General features: G+C 42.3%; 1 protein-coding gene across 1 annotated transcript in view; it reads left to right on the top strand.

Annotated features, from left to right (window-relative positions):
* Positions 1–3,452: 3,452 nt before the first annotated feature.
* The window catches only part of LOC311110709 (glutamate dehydrogenase, mitochondrial-like), a 49,292-nt gene continuing 38,200 nt past the window's right edge, over positions 3,453–14,544 (top strand). Inside the window, exon 1 of the mRNA XM_084153266.1 lies at positions 3,453–4,064. Coding sequence (XP_084009392.1) covers positions 3,662–4,064 — 403 coding nt within the window. The 5' untranslated portion in view covers positions 3,453–3,661. The remainder of the gene's footprint in view (positions 4,065–14,544) is intronic.

The following is a 14,544-nucleotide window of genomic DNA, read 5'->3' as shown; positions in this document are numbered from 1 at the left end:
GAGAGACTGTTAAATGTACACGTTCCTGGCATGTGATGTTTCTGTGGAAAAGCCGAAAAAGGCAGTGTAACTGAGTAACTCCCCAGAACTCACCAACCAGACGATGGGTGTTGTGAGCACACGAGCCAATGATACACCAGAAATGTTCACTTTGAAACCACATCAAGACTGATTGCAGCCCTCAAACTACAGAACGGTAGGGTGAGAGACAGGAAAAGATGGGAGTGAGGAGAGGGTGTAGGCCTTCTGATTGTCAATGTTGTGAGTGTGCTTATACCACAAACACTGCTAGAGTTGGTGCAGCTGTAGAACTTTTTGAGGCTCTGTTAGCAGAGTTGTGGTTGATCATTGCTAGACTTCTTATTTAAAGAAAGCATGGTGGACTGGACTGTGTGTGTGTGTCCAACACTAGGGGTGATCTTATCTGTTTACTCAGGGTATAGTCCACAGCAAGGGGTCAGTGTTGCAGTAGTAAGGATTTACAAACTGAAACAGCTACAACCTGTTTGACATCAGGTTGCATCAGCCAGTGCTGTGCCTTTTGAGACATGTGTAAGCAAACCCATTGACACTGCCAAGTAAGCAAATTTAAGTGGAAAGACCTCTTTTATACGTATTTTCCTAGATGTTGACATCACGTGCATTTCAGGTGCTGAATGAAAGGTTTGAAGTATTTTCTGGATGTCGAAAATACGTCTTATACGGACATTGAAAATATGTATTATACGTCAAAATCAACATCAGGTGCATTTTAGGTGCTGAATGAAAAAGAAAAAAATACGTATTTTCCAGACATTGAACATACGTCTGTCTGTTTTTCCCAGACTATGAAATGTTCTCATTTACAGACATTGAAAATACGTATTTTTCGGTCATTGATTCTATGGCCAAATTTCAGCTGCTATACATCAGCATTATATCACAATAATAATTTCACACCTCTTAATAGGAAAGAGGATCCAACTGAAGATTGCCGAAAAATATGTAGCATTCCACCCATCTACTGTATCACATGCACTTATGTTAGCTTTTTCAAAAGCTTTAAAACTGGCAGCAATGATATTCAAAGTAGTCCAACATATAGAATAAACCAACAGACCACTTCAACTACAAAAACATTCTAAAATGTAAAAATTAGTAACGGCTACATATTTCTTTTTTGCTATGAATGGGATAGATTGTTGTTCATCTACCTTAGTTGAATGCACTGACTGTAAGTCACACTAGATAAGAGCATCTGCTGAATTACCAAAATGTACATGTAAAAACAAAAACTTGCAAAGCATGCTGGGTATTATTCGAAGGAGCTCCGCACCCAAACAAGTAAACATTGGGTCGGTGCGGACCAGATCCAAATCATAGATGTCTAGGCTATTTTTCACAAGTTTGAACATCAGTACAGTATGGCACAGTTTAGTACAGTAGAGCACAGTAAAAATAGAGTACAGTTCTATATGGTACAGGACAGTAGAGTTTTATTCAGTAGAGTACAGTACAGTTATTAGAGTACATTAGAGTAAAGTAGAGTACAATACAGTACACTTTACTGTACTCTAGTGTGCTCTATTGTACTGTACTTTTCCTTAATGTACTGTGTACTGCAGGGATGGGCAACTGGCGGCCCGTGGGCCCGCGGATCAATTTACCCCCCAAAATATTTTGGAACTCGGTCAGGGTCTCAACTTACTGTTGAGAGTTAGAATAGTAGGATACACAAGGTGCAATTTTGAAATTTGGTTGTGCATCAGCACTTTTTCTTTTGTTATGTTATAGATTGTTACATTAACTGGCCGCTAGATTAAACTTGTAATAATCATGGTGGAATTACCGACCGGGGCCCCCATTGATTTTGTTAGTCACTCTCACTAAAATATGATATAAAAACTGCAAACATCTTTCTCCACCCTATGGCAAAATATGTAGAACTGCATGAAATTAGTTATACAATTGCAACATTTTCTCTCCACCCCATGACAAAATGTGTAGAATTGCTGGTAATTAACTCAAACTTGAGGGGGACCGCTTTCGAGAGGGGGGCCACTAAAATGTTCTGCTTGCAAGGTGGCGGGGGCCCTCCAACAAATTTTTGCTTAGGGCCCCCAAAAGGTTAGGGCCAGCTCTGACCTGCATGTGTGGGTTTGGATGTGGGTACACTGACCCCGAGCCACTGCGGCCCCTAATGTTGAGTTCAGATTTTTTGTGGCCCCCACCTCCATCAAAGTTGCCCATCCCTGGTGTACTGTAATGTACTGTGTAGCTCAGTTGGTAGAGCATGGCGCTTGCAATGTCAGGGTTGTGGGTCCGATTCCCACGGGGGACCAGTATGAAAATGTATGTATTCACTAACTGTAAGTCGCTCTGGATAAGAGCGTCTGCTAAATGACTAAAATGTAAATAAGCGCGTCTGCTAAATTACTAAAATCTACTGTACTGTCCAAACTGGTGAAACATAGAGGTCTATGATAGGTTCAGATTTGGTCCGGTCCAGACCAAATCTGAACCGATTATAGACGTTTATGTTTGGACTAAATCAAGGCCAGTCCGGACCAAATCGTAACCAATTATAGACGTCTATGTTCGGGCTTAATCAAGACCAAATTTGAATGTCTATGTTTTGGCCAAATATGGTGCAGATCGTAAAAATACATCCAAAAGACATCGCCTGACGACAAATGCTTAGTGGGTGAGGCTTGGGGTTGAAAACACTATTGCAACTTCCTGGTGATAGATCTCCATCCACACCAATGTGCAGCGTCTTACATACTAAGGACACTGTCTGCCTTGGCGTTCATTCCTAAAAATTGGGATGTAGTGGTGTATGACTTTTATGGTTTTTACAAATGCTACAGTCTGCAAGCCTCCTTTTCCCTCTGTGATGCAAAATAACTAAATGTACAGAGAAAGCAGCACATGGAATATATTTTCCTCAGTGCGCTCTAACGTTACTCCCTTCCCATGGGTGAACCTGCTGTCTTTCAAAGAGATAACACTTTTTGAGGGGGGGGTTGGGAGCAATCTATGGGTGCTGCAGGTCAAAATAAAAATGTTGAAGACCCAAAATGTGTATCTCAATCCATTTATTTTCCATAATTCAGTACTTCCTGTATAGCCCACACCCTTGAACACACCCCTCCAACTCATGAATTGATATTCTACAAATGAAAATGAACTCTCTCTGCTACCACATCATTCACTGTGCAGGATTATACACACGTTTTTGACATTTTGCTTTAATCAATGTCAAGAGAACTGGGCCATGTTCAGTACAAAAACGTTGTGGAATGTTGCAGATAGAAATGTTATGACTAGAGCCTGATGTGATTCCTTATTATATATAACAGAGGATTGTTTGTTTTACATCACACATTTATATCTGAACTTGCGTCCTGCTGAACACGCCCAGGGAGCGCAACTATTTGTTGCGGAGGCGCGCATTACTTTGCATGCGCGTTCAAGTGGAACCCTCCCCAGTGAGGTAGGAATCTACACAAACGCGTCTGCATTAAAACAAGAAAAGGGACGCGTGACTGCTGTCAGATCAATGCGAAACGGGACAGGACAAGCCGTTGTCTTGTTTTAAGTTTTGGTTTTCCCCCGGACCATTTCATTGTCTAACCCCTCACTTTTCTTTGAATTTCATTCGTTACTACCTCTGTTAAAAATGTACAGATATTTCGGAGAATTACTTACTCGTGGTGCAAACAGTGCTCTGGCCTCGGGATGTGTCGAGTCGGCTCTTCCAGTTACCGCGTCGTTGATGAGGGTGTGCCACTACAGCGAGGTCGGAGGAGAGAAAGATACAGATGATCCCAACTTCTTTAAAATGGTGGAGGGATTCTTTGACCGCGGTGCAAATATCGTTGAGGATAAACTGGTGGAGGACCTCAAAAACAAGGAGACGCCAGTGCAGAAGAGACACCGCGTACGTGGAATCCTCAAGATTATCAAGCCCTGCAACCATATACTGAGTGTGTCGTTCCCCATCAAGCGAGACAACGGCGAATGGGAGGTGATTGAGGGGTATCGTGCCCAGCACAGCCAACACAGGACCCCCTGTAAAGGAGGTAAAGCGGGGACAGTGAAGGGGCGTGGGTCATTCAACGCTGAACTGACACTGAGTGTAGCTAGCATGCTAGCCAGTCTGTCAACTCCCGTTCAGATGGTTCAAACATTTTCCAACTTTCCTAGGCTACGTATGTTTCGATGCTAGCTTGCTAATATTGACTTTTAAAATTACGTTGTGTGAGGAAGCGGCTGGTTTCCATATCTTGTTAGCTACTTTGACAGTCAACTCATGCCCGCTGAGGGTCCACACAAATTCAAAGCTAACTAATGTTAACTACCACCAAGATAATATGCATTGGCTAAATTACTAGCTAGTTAACTAGGTAGCTTATCTATCCATTACCAAGCTAGCTAGATACGTTCTGACAAACGTACAACTGTATTTTGTTGCTAGCTACAATTATGAAGTAATAAATCAAACTATAAAACGAAAGCTGTTGCACAAAAGGTATTTTGTCAATCACCGGGCAAATTAGCATCTGAGGTTGAAGGGGCCTATCTATGGAGCCCTCGCGCTTGTAGCTGATTAAATGCCGCGTTCAAAACAACTGGGAACTCTCAAAGATACGAGGTCAAATCATGACGTCGGTGATCTTCGAGCTCTAGAAAGAGGCCCGAGTTGGATTACCGTTCAAATCGATTTTCCCAGTCGGAGCTCGTTTTTGTACGAGTTCCTAGTTGTTTTGATTGCACTGAAGTCAGAGATTTCCGAGTTCCCAGTTGTTTTGAACCCAGCATAACCACGTAGCTGGCGTGGACGCCTGAGCGAAGTCTCCACATGTTTTTTTTTTCTTCAGGGAAAATACTGTATCCCTGAACCGGAAACAGCCGCTTTATACCTCTCAGCAGAGAGTGGTAGCAATTATATTTATAACTAACCCAAGATAGTTCATCTGTGTCGTTTACAGTGGGAGCAAATGAAGCATAGTGGGCAGAACAAGCATGGAGGTGGGCGAAACACGAGCTAGCTAGCTGCTTCTTTTTCTTCAGTGGGGTTTATCCGCGGTTGACGTCCAACGTTATGGTGCGTTCACACAAGCTAGCAAGATCCTATTGGCGCATTGTAGCATATATTTGCATATTTCCGTTAGGGAACGCCTCCTCGGAAGTGCGCATGTGCACAAACTCAATTCGACCTTGCACTCTTAAACAAATACTTTTTTTTTTTACTTTGGCAAAGCATCAAGTCTATAAAACGTAGTGTACTGTGTTCGTAAGGTTCTAGTTTTGGGAACAGAAAAATGTATTATGATCAGATGTTTCATTGATGAGAAAATTAGAAGAATGTCGGCCCAGTTTCACCTTAATCCATCCCCTCCCACTACCCACTACTGGACCATATTTGGTGGTGAGAACGTTCTAAATGGATGCTTCAGCTTTATAGCCCCTGTGAAGTGTCTGGGTTTCCCCTTCTGTAACCACTTCTGGTGGTAGCTGATTGGAAGGGGAGACGCTATATGGACACCTGCGGCCTAAGCGACAGATCAAAATTTAGGGGCAGGTCCAACTCAAGGTGTCATAAAAAAAATGCACCCACCTTCCCAACATTACAAATATTTTCACCTGACCCTTCCCTTTCCCTGTAAAATGCATTGAATACCCTCCCCCCTCATAGAATTAACTCAAAATAATGTTTACGACCAACTGTAGCGACCCTGGATATCGACTTTGCCCCTTCCACATGCTTTTGTGGCACAGTCGATGCCACAGCAGGGCTACGGGCCAGAAGGTTGACGGTTCGCCGACCACCACAGACAAGGTCACTCTCCCTTTCCCCGCCTGTTTCATAACACTACGATCAAAGCCGGCTGTAGACAATTATCAGCTAGGAGGAAATCTGATTTTCAACATTTTGATGCCATATTTATAATTATATTAAATATATGCAACACATTTTCCACCAATGGGTTTCTGTGCCAATCCACCACAGAACCAATAAACAAAGCATACCGACTTCGGGGACTTAAATATCATGGTTTGCATTTTCAACACCACAGTAAATAAGACTGTCAATCTCTACAAACAGAAAATACATCCCTCACTACCTTGTAGGCTTACCTAGTATTGAAGGCTTGTCTTGACATTCTCAGAATATAATTAAACCTTTTGGTATTTTGTAGCAATGTCTTTTTCCATTCATCAATTGGCCGCTGGACAGTTTGGATTGATTGATTTTTATTTGTCAGTATAAAAGAAAAGCATAATAAAGCCGGTGACTTATTTCCATTGTAGTGCCTAATTTTTTAAAACAAAATTACATATACAATTTACATAGATGCAGACATATTATAGAGATGAAAAAATGCTCAACCTCCAGATGAGTATGAGGGGGGAGTTTAAGCTATAACAAATTACAAAAACACTGCAAAACTGTATAGACAAAAAAATGTTTTATTGGTTTTTAGGCTACTTTCCTGAAATATAATAATTGTCCACCTCACGGTTCAGCTGCCAGAGATTTGAGCACTAAATGTATCAGGGAATTGCGTGCATAAACCTACAGGCTTATGTGTCCACTGTATAATATTAATATTTTAAGATAGAAGAGAAGCTTAGACCTAACCCCAGAGAGATATGCCAGTGGCATGCTACTACACCGACATGCATTTCTTTGTCAGATGGCTACTGCGTCAGATGTACAGAAGGAAGTAAATTAACAAATTAGCCATCAGAATATTTTGTATAATGTTAGGCGTTATATTGTTAGATTATAGGAGTAACTCTGGTAGGCCTGAAACAGACTTCCTCACCTCAAGTTCAACTGTTGGAGTCAGTTGGAGCGCCAGGTCACACTACCTTCATATCTTAGGCCTGCAGTAGCTAAAGCTTAATAATAGCCACACATTTACATTTTAGTCATTTAGCAGATGCTCTTATCCAGAGCGACTTACAGTTAGTGAGTGCATACAATTTCATACTGGTCCCCCGTGGGAATTGAACCCACAACCCTGGCGTTGCAAGCGCCATGCTCTACCAACTGAGCTACACACATACCAAACCTTCATAAACATTTCTACACTTTATTAGGGTAATATCAAAAGTCAAGCCATTGTTTTATAGGGAAAATATGAGCAGAAGAGTGAATGTAAACCAGGGAAAAAACGCACTACCCTCCCCGACACACTAGGGGCCTAATTTATAACAGTTGTGTCCATTTATAAACTAAATATCTGCATGCACCATTTCTGAAAACACTGCACAGGCACAAACATTGAGATTTATAAACTTGGCGCACGCCATACATACGCAGGTTTCCTGTTTATAAAATCCCATTGTTCACCTTTTATGGTGACAATAATGCCTTTATTTGCTGTATACTTCGGAAGTATTGGAATTAGGCCAAGACCGTATCTAATGGAAATAGCAATGCATAGCGAACTTGATCAAATGTCTTTGGAGGAATGTTTGTTTTCTTTTGCAGTGACATTTGCTGTATCTGACAGTTTCTAAAAGACAAAAACAGATACCAAATTGTTGTGGACTTGAGTGCAATAATGTTTTGGATTAACTTTTTCCCGAACCTAAATATGCTGCACTGCCCGCGAATTCTGAAACATTGTCTACTCTGATTTTTTTTTTTAAACCACAGTAGGCCTACTTACAGTGGTAGCCAACACACTTCAATGCAAAAGATCAACTGTCTGTTCATCTGTTGAATTCTACTGTATGTTATATACTGCGCTCCCTGTCGGACGCATGAAATTCCTTGAAATTATAATAGCCTATCTAATAGGCCCAATTAAATGAGATGCGCATGGTAATTTGTTGTATGGCTGCTTCGGGAATATGAACTCATCATGACCAGAAAAGCTGAGAAATGTATTCTGCAATGGTTAGGATATATTTGTATTATGTTTATAAATAAAGTATTGCCTACTCGAGAAATGTGATATTACAGTATTCAGACGTAGTAGCCTACAAACATAAATGGAAAAGGTGAACCGTCTGTTCTACCGTTAAACTGCACATCGGATCGCATAGAGCAAAATACTTGAAATGGCTTATCTATTTACTACTGTGAAGTGGGTCCAATAAAATGAGATGGGACGAATGGTAGCCTATCCTAACTTGTTGTACAGTCGTGGCCAAAAATATTGGCACCCTTGCACTTTTTTCAAATAATGCACAATTTCTTCCAGAAATCTGTTGATTAAAACATGTTTTGGTCTTCAGTGTGCAGTTGAACAAAACAAAAACATCTGAATAATTTACAAAATCTTAGCTTATTCCACAAATAAATCCTAAAATGGCCCGGACAATATTATTGGCACCTTCTAGAAGTAGATAGAAATAATTAGATTTCAAGCAGGTGATTCTCCTTTACGTTGGAATTGAACCGCCTGTGGTGAGTTGCAGGTGCCTGCAATATAAAAATCGCTAATTTGACCAGTTTGAATAGAGAAAATAACTAATTCTCCTGCTTTGTGTCACTGTGTACCGCATTGAGAAAAGAAAGAAAACCAGATAATTATCTGAGGAGGTCAGACACAAGATTGTAGCCAAGCATGGACAATCTCAAGGCTACGAGTCCATCTCCAGAGACCTTGATGTTCCTGTTTCCACCGTACGTAATGTTATCAAGAAGTTTAAGGCCCATGCCACTGTAGCCAACCTCCCTGGACGTGGCCACAAGAGAGAACTTGATGAAAGATTGCAGCGAAGGATTGTTCGAATGGTGGAGAAAGCACCTCAGTCAACTGCCACACAGATTCAAGCTGACCTTCAGACACAAGGTACGAGAGTTTCAACTCGCACCATCCATCGCCAACTCAATGAAAGGGGGTTATATGGTAGGAGACCCAGGAGGACCCCACTGCTGAGAGAAAGACATAAGAAAGCCCGACTGCAGTTTGCCAAAACTTACCTGAACATGCCAAAATCCTTCTGGGAGAATGTCCTATGGACAGATGAGACCAAATGATAGCTTTTTGGTAAAGCACGCCATCTCTATGTTTACAGAAAACAAAATGAAGCCTTCAAAGAAAATAACACCTTCCCTACAGTCAAACATGGAGGACGTGTGCATGGCATCATGAAATCAGGAGAATACCAAGGCATTTTGGAGCACAATGTCGTACCCAGTGTCAGAAAGCTGGGTCTCTGTCTCAGGTCATGGGTCTTCCAGCAGGACGATGACCCCAAACACACTTCAAAAAGCACCCAAGAATGGTTCAAGACATATCGCTGGACTGTTCTGAAGTGGCCAGCAATGAGTCCAAATCTAAATCCCATTTGAAAACTTGTGGAGAGATCTGAAAACAGCAGTTGGGAGAAGGCACCCTTCAAATCTGGGAGAACTGGAGCAGTTTGCACAAGAGGAGTGGGCCAAACTGCTAGTACAGAGGTGCAGGAAGCTCATCGATGGCTATAGGAAGCGCATGATTGCAGTTTGACCAAAGGCTGTGCTACCAAATATTAAGTCTAGGGTGTCAATTTTGTCTGCCATTTCTGTTTTTCTGATGTTAAATGGATATATCAAGTTCTGAATCAAAAACAAAGGTTCTGTAATATTAACAGTGAAATAAAGAATTGTGGAGACCAAATACTTTGTTCAATTTCAACATATTTAGGGAAATTGTGAGTTTTTGGCCACGACTGTAGGCCTATAGGCTATTTTGCGAGTAGCTTAATGAAACCATTGCAGTCAAAAAAGGTGAGGAATTTATTCTGCAATGATCATGGAAATATGTCTATTGCTAATTATTTTAGAATGCAAAGATACAATACATAGAGTTTTGCTCTTCTCACTAATGGCAAATGATTGCATCTTGTGTTATATTTAGCTGTCTGTTTTGTTATGAATGAATACAATTGTATTTGTCACATGCGTCGAATACAACTGGTGTAGACTTTACTGTGAAATGCTTGCTTACGAGCCCTTCCCAACGATGCAGAGTTTAACAATAAAATGGCAACACGAGGAATAAAATATACAGGGAGAACCAGTACCATATCAATGTGCAGAGGTACGAGGTAGATACGGTATGTACATGAAGGCAAGGCAAAGTGACTAGATGCTCTCAATGGTGCAGCTGTATAACTTTTTGAAGATCCGAGGGTCCATGCCAAATCTTTTCAGCCTCCTGAGGGAGAGAGGCGCTGCCGTGCCCTCTTCATGACTGTGTGTGTGGACCATGTTAAGTCCTTAGTGATGTGGACGCCAAGGAACTTGAAGCTGTCGACCCGCTCCACTACAGCCCCATTGATGTGGATGGAGGCGTGCTCTCCCCTCTTTCTCCTGTAGTCCACGACCAGCTCCTTGGTCTTACTGAGAGGTTATTGTCATGGCACCACACTGCTAAGTCTCTGACCTCCCTGTAGGCTGACTCATCGCCGTCGGTAATCAGGCCTACCACCGTGTCGTCAGCAAACTTAATGATGGGGTTGGAGTCGTGCGTGGCCACGCAGTTGTGGGTAAACGGAGTACAGGAGGGGACTAAGCACACCCCTAAAGGGCCACCGTGTTGAGGGTCAGCGTGTCGGAGGTGTTGTTGCCTACCCTCACCACCTGTGGCCGGACTATGGTGTTGAACGCTGAGCTGTAGTCTAGGAACAGCATTCTCACATAGTTATTTCCCCTCTTGTCCAGGTGGGAAAGGGCAGTGTGAAGTGCAATTGAGATTGCGTCATCTGTGGATCTGTTCGGGCGGTATGCGAATTGGAGTGGGTCCAGGGTGTCTGGGATGATGGTGTTGATGTGTGTCATGACCAGCCTTTCAAAGCACTTCATAATTACAGATGTGAGTGCTACAGGGCGGTAGTCATTTAGGCAGGTTACCTTGGAGTTCTTGGAAACAGGGACAATGGTGGTCAGCTTGAAACATGTTGGGATTACAGACTGGGACAAGGAGATTGAAAATGTCTGAAGACACTCGCCAGCTGAGCTGGTCTGCTCGTGCTTTGAGAACGCGCCCCCGTATTCCGTCTGGCCTGGCGTCCTTGTGATTGTTAACCTTTTTAAACGTTTTGCTCACATCGGCCACAGAGAGCGAGATCACAGTCATCCAGATAAAACAGGATATTTCACGCAAGGCACGGTGTTATATTCCTTGAAGCGAGCATAAAATGCATTTAGCTCGTCGTTTAAGAGTTCTGCATCGCTGGGTAACTCATGGCTGGGTTTCCCTTTGTAATCTATTATCGTCTGCAAGCCCTGCCACATACGACGAGCGTCGGAGCCGGTGTAATAGGATTCCACCTTCCTCCTTTTGCATGTTTGATGTCTTGTCGGAGGACGTAGCCGGCTATCTTGTATGCGTCCGTGTCCCATTCCTTGTAAGCAGTAGCTCTAGCCTTTAGCACAGCACAGATATTGCCTGTAATCCATGGTTTTTGGTTTGGATACATTCTTATAGTCACTGTGGTGACGACATCGTCTATACACTTATTAATGAAGCCTGTGACTGTTGTGGTAAACTCCTCAATACTATCGGATGAATCACACAACATATCCCAGTCTGTACTAGCAAAACCAGTCTTGTTGCCTCGCGTCTGCTTCATCCGACCACTTTCGTATAGAGCGCATCACTGGTACTTCCTGTTTTTAAGCTTTTGTTTGTAAATAGGAAGCAGGAGAATGGAGTCATTGTCCGTTTTGCCGAAGGGAGGACATTGTGTGCGTTTCTGTGGGTAGAATAAAAGTGGTCTAGCGTTTTAGTGCCCCTGGTGTCTTGTTTGTTTATGCCCCAATACAGTTTGTTGAGTGCCAGAGTGGTGTTGTCTTGTGGAGGGATGTAGACAGCCATGAGAATTACAGAACTCTACTCTTGGTAGATAAAAGGGTCTGGAGCTTACCATGAGGTATTCTATATCAGGTGAGCAAAAGCTCAAGATTTCCTTCACACTTGAAGCAGCACACCAGTTGTTATTTATGAACATTTATGAAAAAACACACTCCACCTCCTTTCGACTTCCCTGGAATGTACGATCCTGCCGCTGCATGGAGAATCCACCGTGTACTAAGTGCATCATCATCCAGACACGTTTCAGTAAGACATATAATCGTGCAGCTTTTCAAGTCTCTCTCGGCACCATCTTGCAGAGTGTCATCATATATTCCACATTTGCACAAGTAGGCTAATTTTGCCTTCTTGAAATCCAATATTTCAACCACTAGAAACTGTGCACACGCATGGTCTAAAGCAGTGTTTAAGGCATTCCTAGTCGATCACCGAGCATTTCTGTAGAAAAGCAAACGATAAAGCCTTGCTTTTCTTTTCTCTGCCTACCTGGCAGACCGGGAGATCTGGAGCTTACTGGGGCTGGCCAATCGGGTAGCTCAAATCACCGTGCCTACAGCTTCCAGCAAAGTTTCATACTAGCCTACATGAGATTTCATAACTTTTAAAAACCATGACCAGAGAGAGACTGTCAAAGAATACAGCAAAGAGCTGCTGTTTTTTATGAGGGAGTTCATGTTTAAGTTTTTATTCAGCACGGTCAACACTTTTTATTTAACACTATTACAAACACAAAATGTGTTTCTCTGTGCTGCAGCTGCAATGAATTAGTAGCCAAGTGTATCAATAGCCCTGCGTTTTTATTATTAGCAGTTTGTCGTGTTTATTTTAATATCGTGGAATATTTCACTTTCTCTGGACATAGGAACAACATGAATGTGTGCATGAGGCAGATGCGACTCGAGTTTCGCCATCAGGTGGAAGGTGTCCCCTCTTTACAAACCTTTATAAGTGGCCCATTTGCGAGATTGACTTGCCATTTCAATAGGCATAGGCTACAGACTAAAATCAGGGTTTATGATTGTAATTCAACTTTGCCATCGTTTGCTTGGATAATAAGAAGTACTTGTTTCCCCAATAGCCTGCTGGAATAGGCTACTAAGGATGGGGTCATCACTTCAATCACTGAATTAAATATTAATAATATGTATATGAACTGAATATGCTTGTGTTAAATTTTTTTGAATTTGTTTTACCTGTAGCCTAATCTGACTACTGTTACGTCAATCTAAGGCTACAACAACAATAAACTGTAGTTATAGGATATTTATTCAATTGGTTTACCAGCTCCAGGTAGGCTACACAAGAGGCACAAATTGATTTGCAATGACTCCAGTGATATCGTCATTTCAACATTTATTGGATCAAATGGTAGCCTACAATGGCATATGCAGTAAATTAATACTTGATGGCCAACAGAGACAAATGTATCATTCTCCACATTTAATGTCAGTTTCATTGCAGACCACCTCCGAGCTGATTGATGTAATGCGCTCTAGTGCGCCCAAAGTCGTTTTCCAGTGCTTCGTCTCCATTATTTCTTGACGTGCAAAATTTCTCGAGTATTAATGTTTTATGGAAAAGGGTTTGGAAATAGGTTTCTCCATAATGACAACCTAAATAGCCTACCTACAACTAGTAAAAAGTTGTCACGTGCACGCGCTGCTCTCGCTCCTCTTGCTCACGTGACTCCGCCAATAACTGTAGCGCTCACTCAACACACCCCTCCGGCCTTCCCCACTGCTCACTCGCTCAGCAACAGCCTGTCTCACTGCCAGACAGCCAGGAGCAGGTCACAGTGAAATATGTATATTTTTTAAAGATAAAAGCCTTGGCGGCCGCTGTGCAACTTGGAAATAGCCCCAAAACGTTTTCAAAGTAGCTCAATTTGGCAAGAAAACCGCAAACACTCCCGGTGGGAAGGAACTGCTGCCGAGTGGGAAGCAACAACCTCGTACAACATAGTTGTACTGGTGATTCGCACGGTCTTGTATTTACGTTAGTCTTGCAGGTCCTGTGTAGCTCAGTTGGTATAGCATGGCGCTTGCAACGCCAGGGTTGTGGGTTCTGGGGGGCCAGTATGAAAATAAAAAAAAAAATGTATGCACTCACTAACTGTAAGTCGCTCTGTATAAGAGCGTCTGCTAAATGACTAAAGGAAAAAAAACAAAAAAGAAATTGGCATGTCACGGTGATGTCCAGATGGTGACCAATACTACAAGTTATTTCTACCTCGCCTATTGAAATAAACGTCACTTTCTTTTACAACTTTTAACTAGCGCCATGCTTCTGTTGTTGCCAGCATAAACTAACTAACTGGGAAAGGCTCGACTGACTTAACCGAATCCATTCCTGTCCACACTGGACTCTCAGCTGCGCGACATACGTCATCAATTTGGGCACCAGGCGTGTCTGTATAGCCTCTCCTGATAGGAGGTTTGGAACGGACGTAACCATATTATGTACACGTGAGGGGCCAAGAAATGACATACACCGACTGAACCATAGAAATAGAATAGATGAACTGAACCACAATCCCAAAATCTGAACTCTAATGCAAAGTTAAATGGAAGTTTGAACTCTATACATAGGTTCACTCTCCACCCATGCTGACAGTCCAGTTGTGGGTTTGTTTATTCAACTGGGCAGTCTTGTGGGGCTGTGTGAACACTGGTGATTTAGGATGGTAATTGATCGATGATGATTATAATAATATGCCATTTAGCAGATCACCAAACAT

This window comes from Coregonus lavaretus (assembly GCF_964263955.1).
Source record: "Coregonus lavaretus genome assembly, chromosome: 36".
Classification (NCBI taxonomy): Eukaryota; Metazoa; Chordata; class Actinopteri; order Salmoniformes; family Salmonidae; genus Coregonus; species Coregonus lavaretus.
This window is presented reverse-complemented; position numbering and strand designations above follow the sequence as displayed.